The sequence below is a fragment of the Dipodomys spectabilis genome, unplaced genomic scaffold, assembly GCF_019054845.1.
Source record: "Dipodomys spectabilis isolate Male_0828 unplaced genomic scaffold, ASM1905484v1 ptg000140l, whole genome shotgun sequence".
In the NCBI taxonomy this organism is placed as follows: domain Eukaryota; kingdom Metazoa; phylum Chordata; class Mammalia; order Rodentia; family Heteromyidae; genus Dipodomys; species Dipodomys spectabilis.
The window spans coordinates 8,760,371-8,785,218 of record NW_024870817.1 but is presented as its reverse complement, the minus strand read 5'-3'; the positions used below and the strand labels follow the sequence as shown (position 1 = coordinate 8,785,218).

The window sequence follows — 24,848 nt, the reverse complement described above, 5'->3', positions numbered from 1 at the left end:
AGCTAGATCAGTGTTTGATGGAAAGAGACTATGCCGAAAGCCTCACACATTATCTCAGTCTCCCAGTGATCTGAAGGGGTGAGTAGTGACCCCCATTTCACAGATGAGAAATCTGAGATATTCTGATAGTAATGCGCTCACTCAGCATCCAGTGATTTTTGTAATTACCCCCCCTAAATAGTCTCCCCTGTACTTTTTGGGAAGAGTTTTATGAAAAACCAGATATACTGTTGCTTTGTGTTAGGCTGTAAGCACGGTGAGGACAGGCTGTGGCTGCTTTCTCCACCAGCAGAATGAGTTAGCACTCAATGATTAAGTGAACGATAGCAAGTCATCAGGAAGCAACATTGTCTGTGTTCTTCTACATTACCAGGTATCTGCAAATACACTGAAATCTCTAATGTAAAAATGTAAATGCAAACCTGGTCTACCATTTCTCCTTCATGAAACTGTTACTTTTTTTTTTGTGACACTGTTACTTTTATTTTTTGCAATAATAGGGTTTGAACTCAAGGTCATGTGTAACATGTGTAACATACTGGGTGCTCTACCACTTCAGCCACATCCCATTCTGCTGTAACTCATTTTCAGATACAGCCTGTGCTTTTATCCAGGGCTAACCTTTGTCCACAATCCTGCTACCTATACTTTTTGCATAGCTGGGATTGCAGGCCTGTACCACCACATACACTTGTTCTTTGAGATAGAGTCTAGCTTTGTGTGTGTGTGTGTGTGCCAGGAATGGACTCTAACCACAATCCTTTTTTTTTATCTCTGTCTCTTGCATACTTGGAATTACAAGTATAAAACACTGCACATAGTCCTATTCTTTGGAAATTAATAGGAATTTGTGAAAAAGGCACTGTCACAAAAATTTAACAGGAATTTGTGGAAAAAAATAGGATCACTCTCACAAAAATTCCACATTACCTCCCCCTTTGCCAAGTCTTACAAAAAAGAAATCTGTTGAACATATCCTTTTCCAAACAACACTTATTGACTGATCATTTAAAATGAATTAAAGCCAGGCAAATAAAAATAAAAGAGAGTCCAGTTCTGCCAGTTTGTTTCAGACTGCCCTGCCTCATCTGTGCTCTGCTCTTCCTCTGATTCTCAGTCTCCAAAGGGCTCCAAGGACCGCTGGGTTTGCCTTCATTCTCCAGGAAGTGAGCACAAGGGAAACAAATAAAGGAACCTAACTTTCCCTTTAAGAGTGGAACAAGTATACTGTTTTGTAAGAAACTGGAGACTAATAAATGAGAGGACAACTTTATGGTTGTACCTTGGGTCTAGTAGCAGACACTTATCTCCTATGAATTCCCAACTCACAATCCACTCACTTCACTCTATCTCATGTTTCTTTTATACAGCCAGCCAGTCCAGGGTAGCCCCCATGAAAAATTAATTCAGCCACAATGGACCTCTGAACTATATTCAAAGATCACCTGCTTGATGTTTCCTCACCTCTTTTGGGAAAACATTAGTGACATAAATATTTAGAATTGATATGCTCAAGAAAAAAAAGTACAGTAGGAAAATGTCAGATTTAGTGTGGATCAAATGGTTATGTTTTTATTTTTAATATTTGCCTCAGAAAAGCCTTTTTAATAAAGCCTATGGGAAAACCTAATTCTCTTCCCAGACCCATCTGCTAATCAATTCCCTGGGCTCCTTTATAAACAGTAGCACTGATACCAACAGGGTTGGGTAATCTGGGACTGGAACTGAGTCGCTGTTTCATAACAAGAAGTCCACTTCTAGCTCCTGAAGTTAATATGAAATGGTAAAGTATTATTACTTCAGTCTAGTGACTATGAATAAACAATTCGAAAATGAATATGTGGAAGCATTCTATTAGAAAGAGTAGGAACTACAGCTATCTCCTCCCCTCCCCGCCCCCCATGGCACCAGAAGTCCTAGTAACACAGACTCAATGCTTTAAAACCATCACAAGGGCATGATGTCCACTACAAAATCCAACTCTACCATTTTGCGTTTGTGATCACTGTTTAAAATGTTTACTATGTGCATTCATAAACACACACACACATACACACAGAGTCAATCAGTCAGTCGGAACTACAAAGAACCTTAGAGGTTATCTAGTTCAAATACCTTTCTTTTTTTTGGGCACTGGTTCTGGGGCTTGAACTCAGGGCCTGGGTGCTGTCTCTGAGCCTTTTACCTCAAGACTTGAGGTATACAGCTTCAATTTCAGCTTCCTAGTTAATTGGACATTAGAGTCTCAGAGACTTTCTTGCCTGGGCTGGCTTTGAATGGTGATCCTCAGATTTCAGCCTGCTGAGTAGCTAGGATTACAGATGTGAACTACTATCACCCAGCTTTTCTTTAATATTTGAGAAAATAAAATAGTTACTTGTCACTCAAATATGTGACAACTCATCCAAAAAAAGAGTAGAGAAATTGTTGAAAATGGGAGCAGAACCCTCAATATTGCATTAGCTGGTTATTTTATGTACTTAAGTAAATGTTAATATAAAGAAAGATGTGTACTAAATTTGTATTATAATTCTACATTTTAGCTAGGCATCAATAAGAATGATTAAGATACTGGTAATTCAGATGTTGTAGTGAATTGTGATTATTTTCTTAAAAGGGAAGGGGTTAGAATAATATAGCAATGTCTACCCCTGATCTAAATGTAGAAATGTTACTGAAAAAACGAATAAACATTTCCAAGGTAAAAAATTTCCAACTCATCTGTTGGCAAATATGTTTTTCTTTCCTTAGCTCAGAAGAGGGTTACAGATTATATTTTGAGTAGGCCAGGTGACCCCTAGATCCTAAAGAATGTATATACTTTATCCCTTAAATTGGACGTGTACCATCGTTCCTTTGGCAGAGGCCTTGCTTGACATCATACCACCATTACACCATAGAGAGACCAGTATTACTCTTGCTTGTCTCCACCCAGGCTGACACTGCTGAAAGAAACCTTGTTCTGCAGGTACTTAGGCTAGCATAGGGGAGCTTTTGGTATGATTTAATATGGCATAGTCAAATTGAGCTGAAGTGGGTAACTCTTGCTGATTAAGGAGAGAATACAATCTGTTTATGAGGACATGCCCATATCATGTGTGATTTTCTGATCCTGACAACTTGATATGCAAAATAAAGAGGTAATCACTACCTGCTTCAGAGTGATCATCATTGTGAGATTCAGATCAGGAGACTATCAGGGTGGTAGTAAGGGACTAAATAAAAGAAAAAGATTAAAATGGGACAATAGTTTAAGACAGTTAGAAAATCAAATAGAGAATCCAGTGAGATACATGTGTCTGAAGAAATAATAATATTTTTGTTAAGAGTAGGTTTCCAGTAGTAGTCCAGAGACAAACAATACAAATAATGAATACGTCGGGACACTGCCCATATTAAGGAAAGCTAAAAGGAACTGGGATGATGTGACCTAGAGGTTAAAAAGCTGATGAGGTCAGAGAAGAAAAGTTGAAGAGGACCAGAGAAGAGCACTGTGCTTTGACAGGAGAAAGCTGGAGGGAAAGGCTAAATAGGACACTTGGGCTGGCTTCAGGGATCACTTCAGGGTTCTGATTCGGTTGTTATAACCTTGGATTTTTTTCCTGTAGTCCCCTCCAAAAGACATGTATGTTTTTAGAGTCCCTATAAAGTCTTACTGTTTATAAAATTCCCAGTACCATTAGGAAGTACACATTCTATGAGATTTGGGATGCTGGAAAGTTTGTTGTATAAACTCTAAATGAACTGTATCTGACCCTCATCAAAACAAACAGAAACACATCAACACAGGGGACACCCAAGGACCAGTCAGTGGAAAAGCACAGTAACAGTAATCATTGCTGAGTTTCAAGCACTGGAATATATCAAGGTGAGAGTTTTCACCTTGTTCCACTGGAAGGAAAATAAAATCATTCTGATGATGATTCGAGACTTTTATTCTTTTGTTGTATACATCACTTACCTCACTGTTCATAATAAAGCAGTGGATTAAAATAACACTTTCAAATAGGGGCAGATAAAACATAGTTTCTATTTAAAAACATAATGTAGATTTTAGCAATAATTTGAGATGTAGCCTACTAGCACAGACAGCTAATTACATTATCTATGAAAAGAAAGGAGAAAGAAAGGAGCCTGGAAGTTGTTACCTCACTCAATAGGAAAAGGTAGGTTAAAAAAAATCTCATTGCTTGCAACTTACTAGGCAAGGAACTATGACCCTGTGGGTATAGCTACCTGGGGAAGCCAAGAATTGTTGTTAAACCAAACTAAATGTATCTAAGCTAAGCACCATGTCCCAAGAGCACTGGCTTTGTTCTAAAGAAACACTTATTAAGACAAGTAGTGTTTCTTAAAGCTGAATGTACTATAGTGGAGTCAGCAATGGGGGAAAAGGAAAACAGAAGTAGTAACTGTATCAAACATGGAAAGATGTTGGTTAATTAAGTAAGAGATCTGGTTCTATAAGAGACCATTTTCATAAGCATTTACATTTCTAAATTAACAATTTTTAATCATTTACCAGGATGACCTGAAATATTAATCTACTAAAGACTCAAAGTCCTTGTCCTTACTCTTGATCATTTTAGTATTGTTAATAGTCACTATGCATTGATTCATTAAGATTATTCAGGACACTGATCATAAAGGAGAGACTCCTCTTGTTGGTCTGGTCTTACTTCCCTTCGATCTGATGCATGTATGAGTGAGTGATGATAAAGACAATGGGTGAGGCAGAGACTTAATTAGTGGATAGAAGAAGACAAGGATCATAATTGTGGCACAAAAAATGAGCTGAATGTTTTAATATAGTCTGATGTAAGTCCATTTCATACTTTATTTTGGTGCCTGTCTTGGGCTTGAACTCAGTCCTGGGCACTATCTCTTGAGCTTTTTTACTCAAGGCTAGTGCTCTACCACTTGAGCCACAGCTTCACTTTAGCTTTTGGTAGTTAATCAGAGATAAAAAGTTCCCTGCCTGGGCTGGTGTTGAATCACAATCTCAGACCTCATTTTATACTTTTGCAGTAGAATTTCTTATTATTCAAAGCTTTTCTGAAAATATAAGCAAAGTCTGCAACAGTAATATTATCAACTCAAAAAATTGACCAATAGATTTTACTATAAAAATAGCTTTATAAAAGTGCAAAACAAGAACCACACTGTCCAGTGAAATTATATCACCCAGTGACAAAGAAAACACAACGGTACCACTGTTTATAGCCTCATGTAGTAACACCACCAAATTCTAGTATTGTAAAATAAGTAACAAGTAACAGAGTATTCAAGATTAGTAAAGTCATAAAACTTTAAAAGGTGTTAAAATGTGTCTTACAATTTACTAAAAGTCTGAAGAGAACAAATAATCTTTTTAAAAATTGATATTATGTATGCAAAATGGTCTGAAAAGTTAGTTCTGTGCTTTCTTTCAGTTAACAATACCAGTATTTACCTACAGCGATCTTGAATTACTCCAATCAATCAGCGAGAGGAGAAAGATATCTATACAAACCTACATATGGTCCACCGGGTTTGATAACTTTTGTGCTTCGATTGCGGGATTCTTCCTCTGCCTGGGTCATTCTTTCTCGTGTCATCTGATACGAGTCGTTCGTTGCACACACTGTAATTTTATCTTGTATAAATCCCAGACAATTGAGCTGAGAGGCTCCAGAGCTGTCAAGTAAGATAGTGGCTTTGTTAGACATGACTGTCGTTTTATACAACATAGGTACAAGAACGGTATTATCCTAAAATCAGTAGCCTTGAATAAGTTTGCAGTCAATTAGTAATTTTTAAATGCAAAGACTAATTAAAATATTTCTGTTCCTCCTTTCTATTTTTTCTATATTCTCAATAAAATGGGCAAAATAAACTTTCAGAGACCAAATACAGGAATTACAAATAAGCAAGCAAACAGTATTTGAAGCTGGGTGCCAGTGATCACACCTGTTATCTTAGCTACTTAGGAGGTTAAGATCGGAGGACTGTAATTCAAAGCCAGCCTCTGGAAGAAAAGTCCATGGCACTCCATCTCTAAACAGCAAAATGCCTGACTGAAGATGCCAGACCTGTTGTGAGCAGGCAAGCCTTGAGTGCAGACCACAGTACCACAGTATGGGCACACACACACAAATCAATCAATCAATAATCTATCATCATCTGGAGTGAAGACCAGAGTTCCAATGGATCAATATTGTAGTTTTGCTTTCACTTAACAGCCAATCATTTTTAATTTACCTACCACTGAAAGGAGAGATATTTAAACGTTTACTTTTAGTAGAATGACAGATACATGCATAATAACAGTGGAACATTCACTCTAATTCTTGATATTTTTGATAAAGTGTGAGTTTTAAGGCTAAAATCTTGACAGACATGAGAGGGCATATTCTTGTATTAGTAATCCAAAGTTCGCCCAAATTTGTATTAACTACTTCCTGGAATTTCTATATAGCAAATATTGAAGAAAATAAAGGGCAAATTATATTGTTAAAAGTCCTATTAAAACATCACTAATATTAATATTGACTCAGAATATGGTTTTGTTTGAAAAGAACATATCACATCTAGTATTCTGAAAGACAATAGCATAGCTTTTAAACAAAGTAGAATGTAAAAGTAATGAAAATAATACCATACCTTTAGTCTTATTTCTTATTATTTCCAAATGGAATTACAAGAAACTTTGTTACCATACTGAGAAGGGTTTATTCTTTAAAAATGTAACTTGATAATACTGTTCTTTGGAAATGCTCCTTTTTGAAAAAAATCAGCTCATTGAACATTTTAATAGATATTTATTGGCCAGGGACTGCACTGCACACCAGGTAATCTAAGAGACATCAAGTTTGTAACAAGGACTGGACAGATGTGGTCCTTTCTTCAAGGAGCTTTTTCTCTAATGGTAGGAAGCAAAGATGAGTAAACTGGCAATTACAACAATATGACAAATGTCAAGAAGCAGGGATCCCCAGGAAAGGTGCCTCACTTGGACTTCCTAGAAGAAGTGATTCCTGACCTGATTAAAAAGATGGGTAGAGAAAGATAAGGAGGAATAGAAGAGTTCTAAGATGTAATCATAAGCTGTGCAGGTTTGGAATAAGAAAGATTTTCAGTTTAGCCAAAGAAATTCAGGAAGGACAATTAGAGCTGAGGAAGGGTTTGAACAATGAAGACTGAAAATAAGAGAAAACAATTTGAACTGTTGGCAAATTAGTCTGGATGGAGAGTAGATGGGGAAGGGATTTCAAGAGTGAAAGCTGAAAGACCAGTTAGGGAGCTACTGAAGAAATACAAGTAGGAAGGGATGAAGAGAAGTAAGAATGTAGAAAAGTTAGTAGGTATATTCCAGAGATGGTGAGAAGGTGGGACTGGACAGGCATCTTAGGTGATGGTGTCATAATTAGATATTGGTGTGCCCAAGTGGTATATAAATTCTGGGCTGGGTGTTAGGAGAGAGCCCTTTTTCTTTTAACCAGCCACTAACAATCCAACTGTGTAACAGTGGGTAAGTCATGTGTTAAATGAAGGGTTGACCTATGCAATCATAAAGCACTCTTATACTTGGTGATTCTCAATCTATCACAGTGCTGTTGAAAAGAATTTCCTGCCATGACGGTAATGTGCTGTATTTGTGTTGTTTACTAAGTACTACTCATAGCTTTTGAGACTGTAAAATGAGGTTAGTAGAAATGCACAATGGAATTGTAAATTTTTCTTGATTTTATCAACTGAAATATGAATAACTGCATGTAGTTTGCAGCCATTAAAGTGAATAGCATGGGAACCCTATATAATCTATAATAGCCTTTGACATGATAACATGCAATCAGGCTAAAAACACAAGTTGGAGGCAGGTAATTTTCAGTAAGTAAAATCAGTATATACTTAGGGAGAATAGTAGATTAAGGTAAAGAAGAAAGTTGTTTAGTCACCTTAAGTGGGAAAAGAAATCTAGGACTCTTTCAGCTATGTGTCTTATTTTGTATCCCTGCCTTCTGTTCTTGCCTAAACCTCAGCCTTGCTTTCTTTCTCCTATAAAATGCAAGTCCTTACATAGTTTTAATGAAGATGAACTGGCATGGGTATTCTGGGCCAATGCCAAAGTTTTATACCCCAAGGACTGAGTATCTCTATGCAAGAGCAGAACAAACTTCCCTTAGCTCAAGGGTCCATTTAAAAAATCAGAGGCAACCAAATTAAATCAGGTGAAACAAATAGCTATTGTTTTTGGAGGATCAAAGTAATATAAATTTATATTCTTGTATTCCTCCTCTGCCTTCTCTTCTTCCTCTTTCTTCTTTTTATTTTATTTTTTAAATCAGGAGATGGGTATGCAATATTAAGGTTAATATAGAAGCTTCCAGGCTGTTGTGCAATGAAGCTTTTAAAAAATCTTAAAATGGAGATATATATGAATATATGCATATATATATTCTTCCTTTTCTTTTGTGTTTAAGCCTTGAGTGGAGTATAAGACACTTATTTAAATTCAATGAACAAAAACTTTAAAAACAAGCCCTCAAATATTAATTTAAATTTTACTGGTTATATATTTTCTCTACCTGAAAAAACCCTTGTTCAGTGCAAGAACCTTAGATTTTTTCAGCTGTATGTGCCCCAGTGACAAACACAATTTCTAGTATATATTAGGTGCTTAGTATTTTAATAATAAAACCCATGTAGCTCAATTCAACAAATATTTATGGAATGGCTAGTAAGTACTTCATTAATTTTTAGAAAGTCTCAAATAAAATCTGACCTTTAGCATACCTGGAGCAGCACTTACCTGGAGAATGTTTGCTGGATGCAGTCAAAACTGCCCTGAGGGTTATCTTTGCCCACATTTGACAAATAGAAGTTAAAGTTATGTACTTCATTGAGGGGATCATTTTTGGGAATTTTGACAAGCTAGAAGTGGGGAAAAGAGAAACACCTCAAATTACAGATTTGCCACAGAAGATCTTCTAATCTTCTGACTTGCTGGTTTTTCAAGTCAACCATTTTATAGCCCTCTTGATACATGTCTTTAGAACACAGCATTTAAATGGTCAAATAATTCATGTACTCTATCAAGAATGCCTACAACGCATCACATTTTTATTTCCATTTTCTTCCCTTGTCAGTAATTTCAAACTAGGAAATGTCTATAGTTCACATGGATCAGTAATAAATGAATTTGCTTTAAAAAAAGTTCTTGCTCACTTAAGACACATAAGTAACTTTTATCTTTGGCTGATACGATCTTCTGCCTAATAGCTTCTAGGTACTAAAATAGTCTCTGAAATACAATTCATTTTCCACTCTTTTGCATTCTTAATAAAAACCCATTTTAATTCTTGCTTCTTACAGTACAACTTCTAAAGAATAATTAGCAGAACAAGGATAACTCCATAATTATATTCATGAGCAAAATGCAGTTGGGGTGTTTCTTTTAGTCCCATGATTCCCTGATTCATCCTCATGTTTATACAACAGGGTCAGAAGCCTACAGAGAAGATTCTGCAGGCCACTCCCAGGCTGAACCCCAGGCAACACTGTGGAACCTGCAGATGTATTTGCCGCTGTGTTGCTCAAGTTTTGGTTTCCCTAACTAGTGGGAAATCCCATGAACAAAGGAACAGGATTTTTCTAGGTGACTGAGGCCTTGCATCAAGTACATTTCCTGGAGTATGGCTGGAAGGCAGTAAACTTGTGTGAACAATTGAGAATCTTCTTACTGTCCTTCAACTGCTCCTGTTTACTTGGCACCTGCCTTTTTTTTTTTTTCCATGGTATCAGGTGATGTTAAATGAATAGGATTCTCGGCAATTACATAAAATGTGAATTTTTACCCTCCAGCCTCAAACAGAATTTTAATAACTTAGTAGACAAGTAGGGAAGGGAAAGTGTTTTACAATACTCATTCTTCAAAAAAAAAATCTCTCCTTGCTATCATTGGAACATCAAGGACCAGAGATAACTAGTTGATGTGTATTAGCATACTTGTGAATGGGCAAGTGAGCTAATAAGTCTTTGTAGAAGTTACCCTGTGAGTTAACCAAGCTAAAAATGCTCATTGACCTACACTTAAAATTTAGAACCCCCATTTTCAACCCAGAAAATAAAAAAAATGAAGGTAAGAAGGGAGACAACTGTAATATTGGGAGTACAATAAGGAGTGAGTGAATATGAACAAGAAGAGAGTAAGGGAAATATCTTCTCAAAAAAGATTAGAAACACTTGCTTGGATGGAACAGAGAGCTCAAATTTCACTGAAGATTCTGAGTATTAGATAATAATCCACACTGTTTTCATTATCCGTGAATTTAGGCAACTTTTTTTTTGCTCCTTATTTTAAATTAGTCTCAATTCTTCAAGAAACAAGCCTCTACATTTATTGTCAACTCTAGAAATAATACCTCGTGGAGGCTCTGCTGTTACTCTCTAACCTCCAAATTTCCCCCAGTTCTAAAATGTTAAAACATTTTGTGAACAAGTCTTAATTTATTCTGTCTGTAGGTACTTATCAGGCTGTCTAACTGGGTGAGCAAACTCCATGCCTAGTTGCCACACATCCTGGCAACATCTTCAGCAGTTGGGAGAGCAGGAGTAAAAGGAATGCCTGTGTGGAACATAGAGAATCTAAATAAAATCCATTTGCATGCTGTTCTATAAGCACACTGAGGTCAGCTTCTGCCTGCTGAAAAGAGTAGAGGCCTGTTGACAAAAAGGATATTCACCATGGCCTAAAGCCTTTCTAAGGCTGGGGAGACAAGGGAGACAGGTAGGAAAAAGGTATGGACTCTTGAATGAAATCCCCTCCTGGTCACAATTCCTTTAACTAGCATCTTTCTTTCCTACTGGCCCTCCATCTTGATCTCAGTACCTGCTTGAGGAGATTGTGTCAGGCTTTTGCTTTAGTAGTTAGGTCTAAGGTTTTCCTTTTGTGCATCTGGGTTTGGACAATACATTGGAATTTAACCTTTATGGAAGACTTGCATGTGCCAGATGTAACATGCATTTAAAAAAAGCAGACTCTATTTTTTTCCCCATTTTTAAAGAGTGACTGGAATCTGTACTGAAATTCTAAAAATATGTGTGTGTAGTCTAATTTTTAGTTTTTAGTTCAAATGTGTAATGAATAGGAATAGGAAAGGATCAGATAAAAAGAAATGGTTTTGTTTATTCTAAAAGCTAATATAGCATACTCTCTCCCATTTCCCCCCTCCCGTCCCTACCCTCAGGTTACATAGTCCATTTTTACGTAATGTACATCGAATATAATGACTAAATTTTCTTATTCTTTCTCTCTCCATTGGAGAGGGGCCATTTTAACTTATTTGAGACACTTATTCCTGTTTCATACCTGACAAGCAGAGTAATTTGAAAAGCAAAAAAGATAAGTGCACACGAACCACCACAGAATGACTAAAGATTCTTTATCTGTGAATCCTGTGTGTGCATTTGCTTTTCAGTTTCCTCTGAGATAGTTGCTCAGTCCTTAAAAAGCGATTCTGGGCAATGAAGTAGTACATTTTCATTACTCTCCTCCCTTGAATCCCATAAATGTGAAGGTTACTTCTTAAAACAAAGTTTTGTGACTATTTGGAAGACAAGACTATCTAGACAAGCTGTGGGACAGTGGCTACACAGCATAAAAGTGATGCAGATTCTAGGTTCTTCTGAAGCTGGATCTCAGTCTTGAAAAGGCCCACCCACATGTGGCCTTCCATAGTCTCACAGGTTCTTGTCTACGCTGAAATCCCCGTAGTTTGGCTGTGATGTCCTTCTGTCCCTTACCTACTCTAATTGTCATGTACAACCTATTCTTTTCAGTAAATCTCTTGCTTGCCCACCTGTGGGCCAAAGTGTTATATATACTTACCAGCTAAAAACATAAGTGCTATTTTCATTTCATTCTTGAGGGTATACTTAGATATTAATGCAGGTAATACTTGACTCTAATCTGTACTTTGAGAATGAAATATCACTTAGAAAGTGTTAAGGACTGTGTGATTCCAAATCAAGATAAAGGGTTTAAAAGTATATCACCATGTCTGGGCAACTGGAAAAGCAGATTTTAATTTTCATTTCAAAATGAGAGACTAAAAATCAAAGGCTTAGGACCACAATCCACATACAACCTTCCTCCCAAACTCCAGTCTGTCTTTGATAAGAAGCCACAAAGACAAAGTTTCAGGAAACTTTCAGACATTTGTAATCAACATAAACACTGTATACCAAGATGTATAAGTCAAAGCTTCTAATTATTCTGAGATACAAGCTCAGGCATGTAGCAATGGAATATTGTCTGAAAGGTCATTTCAACATCTAGTCACAGACCTGCTATTTACAGGGGATCTAGGGTAGAAGTCCAATGTGCATATGGCTGCAACTTTCACATATATCTATAAAAATATCAGCTTAACAGTAGCTGGTGCCTTTAATGCAGAGATTTCCTACCTCTAAGTCAAATACTTCCTTTCAACACTGGATTGAAGTATATGTTAGGTTTAAAATGACACCAATATGTTCAAAAATTACTCAAATACTTTTGTCTTTTGGTCGATAAGACAAATGATTAAGATGACAGAACTCTTCGTCTGGAAATGATTCTATAGAGTATTAATATCCAATCTTTCCTACTAAGGTGACCATAAATGTTCAGTGAGGTACTCATGACCCAGTAGAACCACAGTTTGATATGACAATTCTTTTTTAAAAATTTATAAAGTACAAAAATTTATTTTTTTTATACTTATGGAGGCTAGGAAGCTCACAATCAAGGTTCAGTGTCTGTTGATAGCCCAGTTTCTCTTCCCAAGTTGGTGCCTTGAACTTTACATCCTCACATGGCAAAAGGGACAGAGGCACAAAGGGCTGATATGACCATTCTTGAGGTAAAATTGAAACCATAAGAAAACCAGGATCATCTAGTTGAATATGCATCTTAAAATGCTGATTACCTTGTCATACTCACACATGTTTATAGTATTTCTTCCCCACTAGAACATAAACTCTGATAGTACAGGAGCCTTTATGTGTTCCATGAATATACTGCCAGCATCATGAATGACGCATAGCACAAGGCAGTAACTCAATACATATTTGTTGAATGAATAAAAATGAATAGTATCTAACATGGGACTAGAACGGAGCTGTCTACTGTCTTTTCCATCAATATTTCCAAGACAGGATGAAAAAATGTCCTTATTTTAAAAGGGGATTCTATCATTAAATAATTTTGAGAAATGCCATCAAACAAGATGACTCTCTTTGTTTTAGATATTTGCAGCTAAGAAGATGTTTCCCAACTATTGTGATCAAAGAATTCACCTCTTCATCCCACCAGTATCTCAGAAAGCCAGCCTAACGCTTACTACTGAAGAGATCTATTGTTTAACCACACAATGTATAGACTGTATATTAAAGTTAGTTATAAGCTTAACAGAATTCTCTGTTGTCCTACAATTTTGTCCACAGTCTTGAAGATACAGATTTCCTGGCAATCTAGAAAATACTCTAGCTAGAGATATATATTTGCATGTACTATTCAAATTCTACAAATCAGGGGCAGAACAGATAACCTAGAATCAGAATAGAAAATAGAAACTTCAACCTGAAAGCCACAAGTCCTATTTTTTAAACCAGCTCAACATGAAAGGGTTAGAACAAAAATAGTTTCTCCTGTCAGTCCAGATGTGCAAACCAATGCTGGGGGCAGGTGGGGTAAGAAATAAGAAAGAAATAAAACCATATTCTTGAAACAACAGGAAGATGCAATGCATTCCTGATGAAAGTGAAGAGCAGATGAGGAGGTAGAATAATTCTGACATATGATAGAAATAGCTGGAACTTTCTATGACAGATACTTTATTGGGATGTATAAAATGTTCAATTCATGAAACACAAAGAGAAATATTGGTAGTTATTCAAAATTTCAGGTCATGTAGCAGTTATAATAAAGAATTTAGGACAATGTAAGTATGTTTGTGTTCTTCTTCTTTAGCAAGCTTCTATGATACAGAAGTAAATAAGTAAATAGAAAAGCTTTTCCTATTATTATTCATGTAGCCCCTCCTGATGCAGTAGTAGCAATTCTGGATTACAGAGCAGCATGTCCTACACTGACTTATGTTTGAAAAAATAAGACACTTGCCTAACCCTAATGCAGGCCTTTAAATTTATACCCATCTTCGAGAGAACATTGATGAAAGCATTTAAAAACTATTTTTAGGTCAAATTATAAGTAAATGATGACCTTTTTTGGAATTAAAGTACAAATTTAAAAAAATCAAATATGCTCATGTTCCTATGCAATTTAAATGGAAAAAAATCCCTGCCATATATTTTTTGGCTTTCTTAATATGATTATTAAGAGGAAACCAGTCATTTTTTTAGTTTAATTTTATTGTCAAGGTGATGGACAGAGGGGTTACATTCCATACGTAAGGTAATGAGTACAATTCTTGTCTAACATTGTTATCCCCTCTCTCATTTTTCTCCCACTTTTCCTTCCCCTCCAGTTCCCCATCCCCTGAAGTTGTAAAGTTCATTTCTAATAGGAAACCAGTCATTTAAAAAAATGTTGGTGTGTCCAATGAGATAATTTTGATTAACTGACATTTAATTAATTTATTTCACAATATTAATTAAGTTTTATTGTCTTAGGCATTGTTTACATTTCTAAAATATATTACTGAATATTAAAAAAAATCCTTGCCAGGTGCTGGTGGCTCACACCTGTAATCTTAGCTACTCAGGAGGCTGAGATCTGAGGATCACAGTTTGAGCCAACTGGAGCAGGAAAGTCCATGAGACTCTTATCTTATCTCCAATTAACCACTGGAAAACCAAAAAGTGGAGCTGTGGCTCAAGTGCTAGAGTGCAGGCCTTCAGCACAAAAGCTCAAGGACAGCACTGAGGCACTGAGGAGTAGCATGAAAACAAAGCAAAGCAAAAAAGATTCTAACATGTTTTGCTATAATGAGTAGCAGACACAGACACACTTTTCTTATATACAATAATATACAACTTAAATAACTGAATCCCTCAATGTATTAGCTGAGTGCATGTCTTCTTTTTAAATAGAATTGACCAATACTAGTTTCACGAACTACAGTGAAGTTTCAAGGTAAGTTTTATTATGAGTCATTTTTTTAGCTTCATGGCTAAAAATTCTTTAGTAAAAGAAACCCAAGCAGGTGGCTAGGTGTAAGTTGGGTGGCAGCTGGGTATTTCAGGAAAAGAAGGGGGATGACAGTTATTGGCAGCAGAAAGATGTAAATAATAAATACTAGATATACTCTACCAGAGGAAAAAAATAAATGACCCTCAAAGTATCAAAGAATAAAAGCTTCTGTGTGAAAATAAATGAAGGCAGGTATAGTGGTACACATCAGTAATCACAGCACTTGATTGGGAGGCTGAGGCAGGAGGATCTTGAATTTTAAGTCAGTCTAGGCTACATAAGGTGTTCTAGCTAGGCTATATAGTGAGACCCTGCCTCAAAACAAAACAAAAACCCAAACAAAACAACAACAATAAAAAAAGAATGCCAACTAAGTAAAACTCAAAGCAGCTTTTGGAAGAACAGCGAGAGGGCTGCTGAGAAAAATCTAATTAACTTGTTCAAAATTAGTCATGGCTAGACTACATTCTTCTTTGGTGGCAAAACCCAAAATCTTCCATTGAGATCACCAACTCTACCATAAAGCTGCATTTTATTTTTATTCTTTTAACTAGTCACTTCATAGAATCAAGTTTTAAAAATTTTTATTTATTTGTTGCTTATGTGGTACTGAGGAATCAAACCCATACATGCCTGGCAAACACTCTACCACTTAGATCTACAGATCTACAGAATTAATTTAGAAATGAACTAAATTACCAATTCTGGCTATGTCAGGCCCAAGTATCATTTATTTTTTTATACTGCTCTCTTACTTATACTTAGTAGGCCTAAGCTCTTTCATAGAACATACAAAATTCCCTTCTTAGCAGACAACACTCTTGCCACCACACCCTCCACTTTAGGAATCCTCTGCCAATGAATATTAGAATGCATTGATCTGCATCCGACTTGATTTTTAGTGAGTACTAATCAATCTTCTATAAACCAATCAACTCAAGGCTTTTCCCTCTCTTGGGGAGCCTTTCCTTCCCTAGCATGATGGGTTTTTAGAACCATCTTCTGGGTCTTCACTGTCCCTTCCTCTCTATTGCTCCCTTCCCTTCATGGAATACTGAATAACTATTTATATGTCTTTCTCTCTAGTAGACTGAGTTCTTTGGAAGCAAGGATCATGGTCCTTTGGGACATAGTAACTAATAAATATTTGCTAGATTTACATGAAGAAACTTAAAACTGGATTAAATTCACTTAAAAGGTGCTTTATGAAAGTATTCTAAATGCATTTGAAATAGATTAAAGACTCTATTGACATCTACAACTCCTAAAAGAGGTAAATACCAATAAAATGAAAGGAGGAAAAGTCCACATGTATAAATGTCAGGATGAGAAAGTTTCTGATCTTTCTTATACCATATTTAGCTTCCAAACCTGGGCCAAGTGGCTTGTTTAGCTTGTGGGATTTAAACTTATATTCTATGCTTTTCTTTTTTAAAACTATATTTCATCTTTATTAAAATGTAGAAATACTTTTGCCCCACCAAATTCCATTTGAAAATATAGTCTGACCTCTTTAAAACCACTTGATGTTTTAAAGGACTTAGGGAGACCACACTAAAAAAAAAAAAAAATTCTAAATTTAGTGCTCTGGTCAAGAAGCAGGACTTTGTTGTTGTTGTTTTAAACTGGTTTGATTCTCAGAAACAAAACCCAAACCTGAATTCTACAAGAAAAAAATATCTTGAGTATGACTGGCAACTTCCAAATTATTGCTACTCTTCTTTCTTGTTCTTTAGACTGGAGGAAAGCTGTCATGTATGATGCCAGGAAGAACTACTGGCAGACACCAGAGGGCCTAGGATCCGTGCTTGGCAGTCAAAAGTAGTTGTGTAAACCTTCTGGTAAGAGTGAGACTTGAAAGATGAGAATTATCCTCAAGATCAACAGGGGTTTTGAAAAGTGGCCCAGACCCTAGATTTTGCAAAACACATGGTTTCAGACTATACCAATCAACTTCTGTAAGATAAACAACAGTTAAGTCTGCAGAATGTTTCTATACAGGTTTAGAAACATATTTAGCTCTTAATTCTGTTTCTCAAAATCAATTAATTGTAAGCTCCTTACGCCCTTTTTAAAAAGCTATACAGAATGCTTTTTTGAAAATTACTCATATGGGAAATCCAACACACATTACAAGTAGTCAGAACTGCTCTGGTTGAGGAAATGGGAGATGAGGGACTGGGGCTGGGAGGCAGGCATTGTGACAACATCATAAAATCTCTGGGGACAAAAGCCCACAGCCAAGGTCTATGCTAAGGAAGCAGAAACTGCAAGACTTGCAGCAATCACGGGATATTATTTTAGTAATATTGTAGTCAGATCTTAAATGAAAATTATGAAAGAATGTGTTATTAAAAGGCATCTTTGCATGTCACTTTTTTTTTGGATGGGAATTAGTGCCAGACTTTTGGAGAACACTAAGATAGAAAAGGGGGCCCAGATTTACACTGTCTTTTTTTAGTTATGAAGCTTAAAATTAGTCTCCTTGCTGGGCACAGATGAAAACTAGATGAAGACCTTGTATATCTATGACCCTATCAATGTTTTTTGAAATTAAAAGCAATTCTTCCAACTGAAAAGAAAAATAAATTGACCTCCTTCAGCACTTTGAGAAAAAAAAAAATGAAGTTTTCTTTTATATACAGGTGAAAAAGTGCCAGTGGTTCACACATGTAATCCTAGCTACTCAGGAGACTGAGATCTGATGATTGCAGTTTGAAGCCAGCTCGGGCAGGAAAGTCCCCATGAGACTCTTATCTCCAATTAAATACTCAAAAATCAAAAGTGGCACTGTGAATCAAGTGGTAGAGCCACTAGCCTTGAGCACAAAGAGGCTCAAGGACAGAGCCCAGGCCTTGAGTTCAAGCCTCACAACCGACCAAAAAAAGCAGAAAAGGCCAATAGCTATGTACATATGACCATATAAGATGACGATAAGTGAAATAAACCCCAAGATAGGGACACAAATATCTTTTTTCTTTCTTGCTATTGTTTCTAACGTATTTATAATGTACCATGTGATTTTTTTTTTGTTTCTTTGTATGTTCCTCTCCCATGGTATAACCCGTTTTCACTGTATTTGATGTCGGTGCCCTGCATCTTGTACATACACTTCTCTAATTCAGAGAGGGGAAGGGTAAAAAAACCAAAATGCTTAAATAAGGACACAGGTTGACCCAATGAGTTGTACAAAATATTATGTTGAAAATTAACTTTACAACTTCGGGGAGGGGGGGGTTGGCTGGTGGGGGGGGGAGGAATGGTGGGGGAAAACAAAGGAGGAGGCAACAATGCTCAATAGGAAATGTACTCATTACCTTGCTCATGTAACTGTAACCCCTCTGCACAGCATTTTTACAATAAAAAACATACAGGAGAAAGGAAGAAAGGAAGAAAGAAAGAAAGAAAGAAAGAAGGAAGGAAGGAAGGAAGGAAGGAAGGAAGGAAAGAAAGAAAGAAAGAAAGAAAGAAAGAAAGAAAGAAAGAAAGAAAGAAAGAAAGAAAGAAAGAAAGAAAGAAAGAAAGGAAGGAAGGAAGAAAGAAAGAAAGAAAGAAAAAAAGAAAGAAAGAAAGAAAGGGAAAGGAAGGAAGGAAGGAAGGAAGGAAGGAATAAAGAGAGAGAGGAGGAGGGAGGGAGGAAGGGAGGGAGGACGGAAGGAAGGAAGGAAGGAATAAAGAGAGAGAGGAGGAGGGAGGGAGGAGGGGAGGGAGGACGGAAGGAAGGAAGGAAGGAAGGAATAAAGAGAGAGAGGAGGAGGGAGGGAGGAAGGGAGGGAGGACGGAAGGAAGGAAGGAAGGAAAGAAGGAAGGAAGGAAGGAAGGAAGGAAGAAAGGAAGAAAACCAAGCACATGTAATGTCTGACCAATTCCCTGCTTCAGCTCCAGTGCCTACCATTTGTGTTTCCTTGCTAAGTAACTAGCCTGAGCAACCCTTGCGTTCTTCCCAGTAAAATATAGATAATAATATTATCCCTCCTATGACTATGGTGAAGCCTAGAGATGCTCTACAGAAGGTGCTTGACATAATAATGCACAGAGTAGGTGCTAAAAAATTTGCCCTGGTGAGATAAGAACAATATTGGGAAGCTCCTGACCTGTCTGCTGCAAGCACGCACACGCCTTCCTTAGCATAATGATGTGGTTGATTTTTAAATTTTCAAGTGGGTAAAGATGGTAACAAGCACCTTGAGGATAATCAAAAGTGGGCTCTACTATATGGTGAATTCTTGGTATTTACAAAAGGAAGGAATAACAGGTCTTCTAGGATAACGCTTTTTAACATTAGTGTAAATGGAAGCCAAAGAAGCAATCTGGGAAAACAATAAAAAAGATTAGCAATATTTCTAATTGTCCCAAACTCAAAATACAGAAAGTATAGATATAGAAGTGAATCAGCCACAACAAGTCTCCATGGAAGGCTGAAAAATTACAGATGCCTGCTGCTACTGGGGAAGGGTAGCAAACACTGCTTCCCAAGTGTCCTATGTACAAAAAATATGCTGCCTTCGGAGCCCCAGAGAGCCCCGGATACTAGGTACAGCACAACAAAGAAGCAAAGAAAATAGAATTAAGGGTTCTCATGGGAACCACAGCGTGTTACTTTAAAGCATTCAATCTTCATAAATAATAACATTTTTTAAAAATTTGTAAGTTTTTTTTCCTTAGGTCAAAGCTGTAATTACCTCTAAAAGTGAGCAATGCTTGTAATATTATAATTTTTACCAATATTTTCCCAAGTATCTGATCTGAAAATACACTTCTGTTGTGGAATCTATTCCAAAAGAACTTATTTCTATTTGATACCTTAAGTTAAATTCACTTGCTAATTTCCTTTATGCTTATAGAGCAAAATTATTTCAACTAAAAGTTATAAAGCAAAATTATTTCTGATTTCACAGCTATTGATATACACAGCACATCAAGAGCTAAATTAGAAAGTACAGTCCTGATTTCTAAGGGACCTGGCAGGTCTAATGTAAATAAGAGGGATCATTAAACCTCTCAGATAAACTGACTTACATATGTAAGAAATATAGAACTAAAAAGATTTCTAGGACTTGTATAGCTGGTCTTTGATAAGCTCTTCATGTAATAAAAAGAACCCATGGAAAAGGGGCAAATATTACACAGGGTCCTCCCACTTGGTTGTCTGGCTAATCCTCCACTGCTTGCTATATCTTTAGCCTAGCTTTTTGCTCATTAATTGGAGATGGTGTCCCACAGACTTTTCAGCCTGAGTTGACTTCAAAGCACCATCTTCCAGGTCTTAGCCTCCCGTGTAGCTAGGGTTACAGACATGAACAACCATTGCCCAGCTTGCATAGATTATTTTTGAGATAGGCTCTCATTTTATATGCTGGGACCAACGTGGAGTGCAATCCTCCTATTTGTGTTTCCTTAGGTAGCGAGGAAGACAGTGCATGCTTCCATGTTCTTGGTTGAGATGGGGTGTCCTGAACCTTTTGTCTAGGCTGGCCTTGATTCAAAATTCTCCAGATCTCCAGCTCTCAAGTGGATAAGATTATAAGTGAAGGTGACAACAGCTGGCCCTATCTCACAAAACTTTTCCTTAATTATCTACTAGATAGTTATTTAATTTTGCTAGGAGGTACCATACAATCCCTCTAGGCCAAAAGAACTATATTAAGTAGTAAAACATTTTATCCTCTGGCTAGTAATTCATTTCATTGTCTTGTTTAAAAAAAAAGAGGAGAAGGAGAAAAAAGAGGAGGAGACATGTGTTTTTAGAGATGACAGTCATCTAAAGATGAAGGTAGAAAAACAGACATGTTGAATTATTAGTACCATAAACCATGATACAGAAAAAAGTTAAAGAAGCAAAATATATCAAAATTTAGGTAAATAATATAATTATTTAAAAAATAGTAAAACAGGGTAATTATCCCAAAGAGAGTTCATACTTATGAATTAAAAATAAAAACTCTCTCCACTGTATTAGGAGAAACATGAGTAAGATAAAAGAACTCAAACCACTCCTGGCAACATCAGATGCAGACAGTAGAATATCGATGAAACGTCGTATCTTAAAACACTGAAAAGTTTTGCTGTGCCAGATATTACCAAGAAAATTATACTGTCAGCTTTTAAACATTATTGAATGACTAATTTTGAAATCTGAAAAAATGTGCATTCAATATTGGTCAGGGAAAGCACCTTGTGACAGACACTTCCAGAATGCTATGGAAATAGCAGCAGTGGTACTCTTGGGGCTAGTAGGGTGGGCAGTGTGTGTATGGGGGGGGGGGGGAGCGGGGAGCAAAATTCAGTGACAGTGATTGAAAATGTGATTCTGCGAGCTAGTGATTCATGCCTGTAATCCTAGCTGCTCAGGAGGCTAAGATTTGAGGACTGAGGTTTGAACCCAGCAGGGAAGTCCATGAGACTCTTACCTCCAATTAATCACCAAAAAAGCCAGAAGGGGAGTTGTAGCTCTAGTGGTAAAGTGCCAACCTTGAGCAAAAAAGCCAAGAGACAGTGCCCAGGCTCTGAGTTCAAGCCCCAGTACTGACAAAATAAGTAAATTAAAAAAATAAAATAAGGGTTGGGAAGGTGGCTCAGTGGTAGAGCGCTTGCCTTGCATGCATGAGGCCTGGGTTCAATTCCTCAGCACCACATAAGCAGAAAAAACTGAAGTAGTGCTGTGGCTCAAATGGTAGAGAGCCAGCCTTGAGCTGAAGAGCTGAGGGACAGTGCCCAGGCCCAGAGTTCAGGACTTATGACTGACAAAAAAAAAGGAAGAAAGAAAGGAAGGAAGGAAGGAAGGAAAAAAAGAAAGAAAGGAAGGAAGAAGGAAAGAAAGACAAACTAAAATACAATGTGAGCTTTTAGAACTTTCTATATTCAAAATTTACCTGTACATTTTATTCTGTGTATCATTTTTAAAAAGTGGTGTTTACCATAACTGGAATAAAAATTCCTTGCCATCAGTTAAAAATAATAATAATAATTAAATGTGAAAGCCATTACTACCTTGACCTAATAAATTACACATCTAAGAATCTTTCCTCAAAAAAGAGATGGAAATAAAAGTCTATGCACAAAATTTGTACGTAAGATTATTATTATTTCTGCACAGATATTGTTTCATAACAGAATGGCTAAATAAATGGTAATATATCCACACAATAAAATGCTAGGCAGCTACTTGAAAATATCTTTTATGATAGGAAGATGTTTATGATATATGCTTAAAAGCAGGATATAACAAAATCAATAAATATGCTGTCAATGCAATCTTAAAAATATATGTGTGGGATGGGAAAGTGGCTTAGTGGTAGAGTGCTTGGATAGCATGCATGAAGCCCTGGGTTCAATTCCTAAGTACCATATACTCAGAAAAAGCCAGAAGTGGTGCTATGGCTCAAGTGGTAGAGTGCTAGCCTTTAGCAAAAGCAGCTCAGGGATAGCACCCAGGCCCTGAGTTCAAGCCCCAGGACTGGCAAAAAAAATGTGTGTGTGTTTGTGTGTGTGTGTGTGTGTGTGTGTGTGTGAGAGAGAGAGAGAGAGAGAGAGAGACAGACAGACAGACAGACAGACAGAGACAGAGAGAGAAAGAGAGAGACAGAGAGAAAGAAATCAATTTCTTTCTTTTTTACCATTCTTTTTTTTTTTTTTTTTTTTACCATTAGGGATGCTTTTATTACTCATCTTTACTTACATATATACTTTATATAATTCTACAATGTTCATTCACTTTGATTTGCAAACTGAAACAATGAGGGTTGCAGAAGAATTGTCAATTATATTACAGGTTATCACTATGACTAATTGCCATTCATGAGTCAATCAGTTTAAACCACTTTAAAAGAAGAAAAAATTATTTTTCTTTCTCTTTTAAAGAATCAGAAAGTGCAAAACATAAGACTTTCTCCAAAATATAGTCCAGGGTTCATGATTATCTTATTCTTCAAGTTCTATAAGGGAAGAACAGAACACTATCTTCTTTTAAAAAAACAACCAACAAATCACCAAGAATCCTTAGCACAAAGTTTTCCTTTATAGCTTACTACAGAACTTTCAGACAGCTGTGGCAATCTAAGACAACATCATCTTACTGTTTGGTGGATAAACACTCCCAAATATCTTCTTTTCTAAACTGTGAAGACTCAGTTTCATAAATTATCAATACAACTGAGAAAACTGAAAATCATTCAAATGAATGATTAGTAGATCAGTAGTACTGATTAGTAGATTATTACCACATTCATAAATATGACTACATTTTGCTCTCTAAAATAAGATATGCCTAATGTAATATTGAGTGATTATAAATACTTTGAGCTTTCTAAGTATTATAAAAGATTTTTCATTTTGCATAGCAGCATACTCATCAACCTATACTGTGTGTGCCCAATTTAGTTCTTAATCAGTTCTATATTGAATCCTGAGTTTTGTTACACTAACCCCCTAAAACTGCATCATTTTAAATTCAACTAACTGCCAATTTCAATTCCCCTAATCTATCCTTCCCAGATTGGACTTTTCCTCCCTGAAACCATTTCACAAACTCACTGCTCGAAAAATGTCAAGTGTTAACTCAGAAATAAAGATGGCCTGTCCTCCCACACCCTTGCTGATAGCACCTCTGCCTGTACCTTCTCTCGACTGGAGAGAAAGATTAGAGACAGGGAGAAACCTTTCTTTTTCCACTGATAAATGACAAAGCAATTCTATCAAGTAATTGACTAGAAAGATACATGGCTGGTGCCTAGCTATAGATATGCTCTCAACACCTACCATTCTATTCTTCTCGTCAGTTTGTTTTTTAAAGCTTTACTGTTTTATCCAGGATTTTTAAACTCGACATCTCAAAAAATATCTTTTGGGAACAATTAGAGAATATATATAACATGGCTTTGGAGTACTATTGAAATGTACTCTGGTTTTCCTCATTTAACCCATAAACATGAAAAATTATATTTAAAATGAATGATACTGAGAATAAGCTTTAATTCACTTAACATTTGAGCCTACAAATAAATATAGTTTGTTATGAAGTTTGATGACATAATGAACTGTAATCTTGTCACTCAAGAACTAAACTAGTAATAATGATTTTCTACCTATCTGTTCATCTCCTTTCTCATCTGTCTTTCCTTACCAGGGGAAACCAGTATTCTAACTTTTAAGTTTATTGTTTCTTCTTTCTTCGCTAAATTTATCACATATAAAACATACACAATATGGTGTTTCATTCTGCCTGTCATTTTATACTTAAACAATGTCATATCATATGAGATCTCTTCCCACTTGGAGTTTTCAGTATCATGTTGCTGTTATAATTGTGACTACTTTTCACCATTGACTATTCTTCCACTAACTTAACATACCATAGCTCATCTCCCTTAACCTGCCATTGTTCTTAGTGTGGACAAAATCAAGGAACAGAGCTTCTCAGTAATTAAAAGCAATAATATTCATAAATGAAGTGTTCTTGTGTAAGTCAGTATTCATCACAGCTGAAAGTAAATTCTATATAGCTTCATGCCAGAGAGATTGTAAATCTATCTCTTCCATTTTCTTGTTGGATTTCAGGCATAATTAAACAGTAGAAAATTTCCTCTAGAATTGATTGTATGATTCCACATTCTAAGTGCTAAGGCCTCCTGGACAGTTCCATCTCCATGGAACAGGAGTTGGAGTGTTACCTGAA

The 24,848-nt window shown here is 36.4% G+C and overlaps 1 protein-coding gene across 1 annotated transcript in view; it reads right to left on the bottom strand.

Moving 5' to 3' along the window:
• The window catches only part of Ell2 (elongation factor for RNA polymerase II 2), a 69,243-nt gene that overhangs the window by 19,398 nt on the left and 24,997 nt on the right, over nucleotides 1–24,848 (bottom strand). Inside the window, exons 3-4 of the mRNA XM_042690724.1 lie at nucleotides 8,792–8,913; nucleotides 5,513–5,676 (exon numbers count right to left, since the gene is read on the bottom strand). Coding sequence (XP_042546658.1) covers nucleotides 5,513–5,676; nucleotides 8,792–8,913 — 286 coding nt within the window. The remainder of the gene's footprint in view (nucleotides 1–5,512; nucleotides 5,677–8,791; nucleotides 8,914–24,848) is intronic.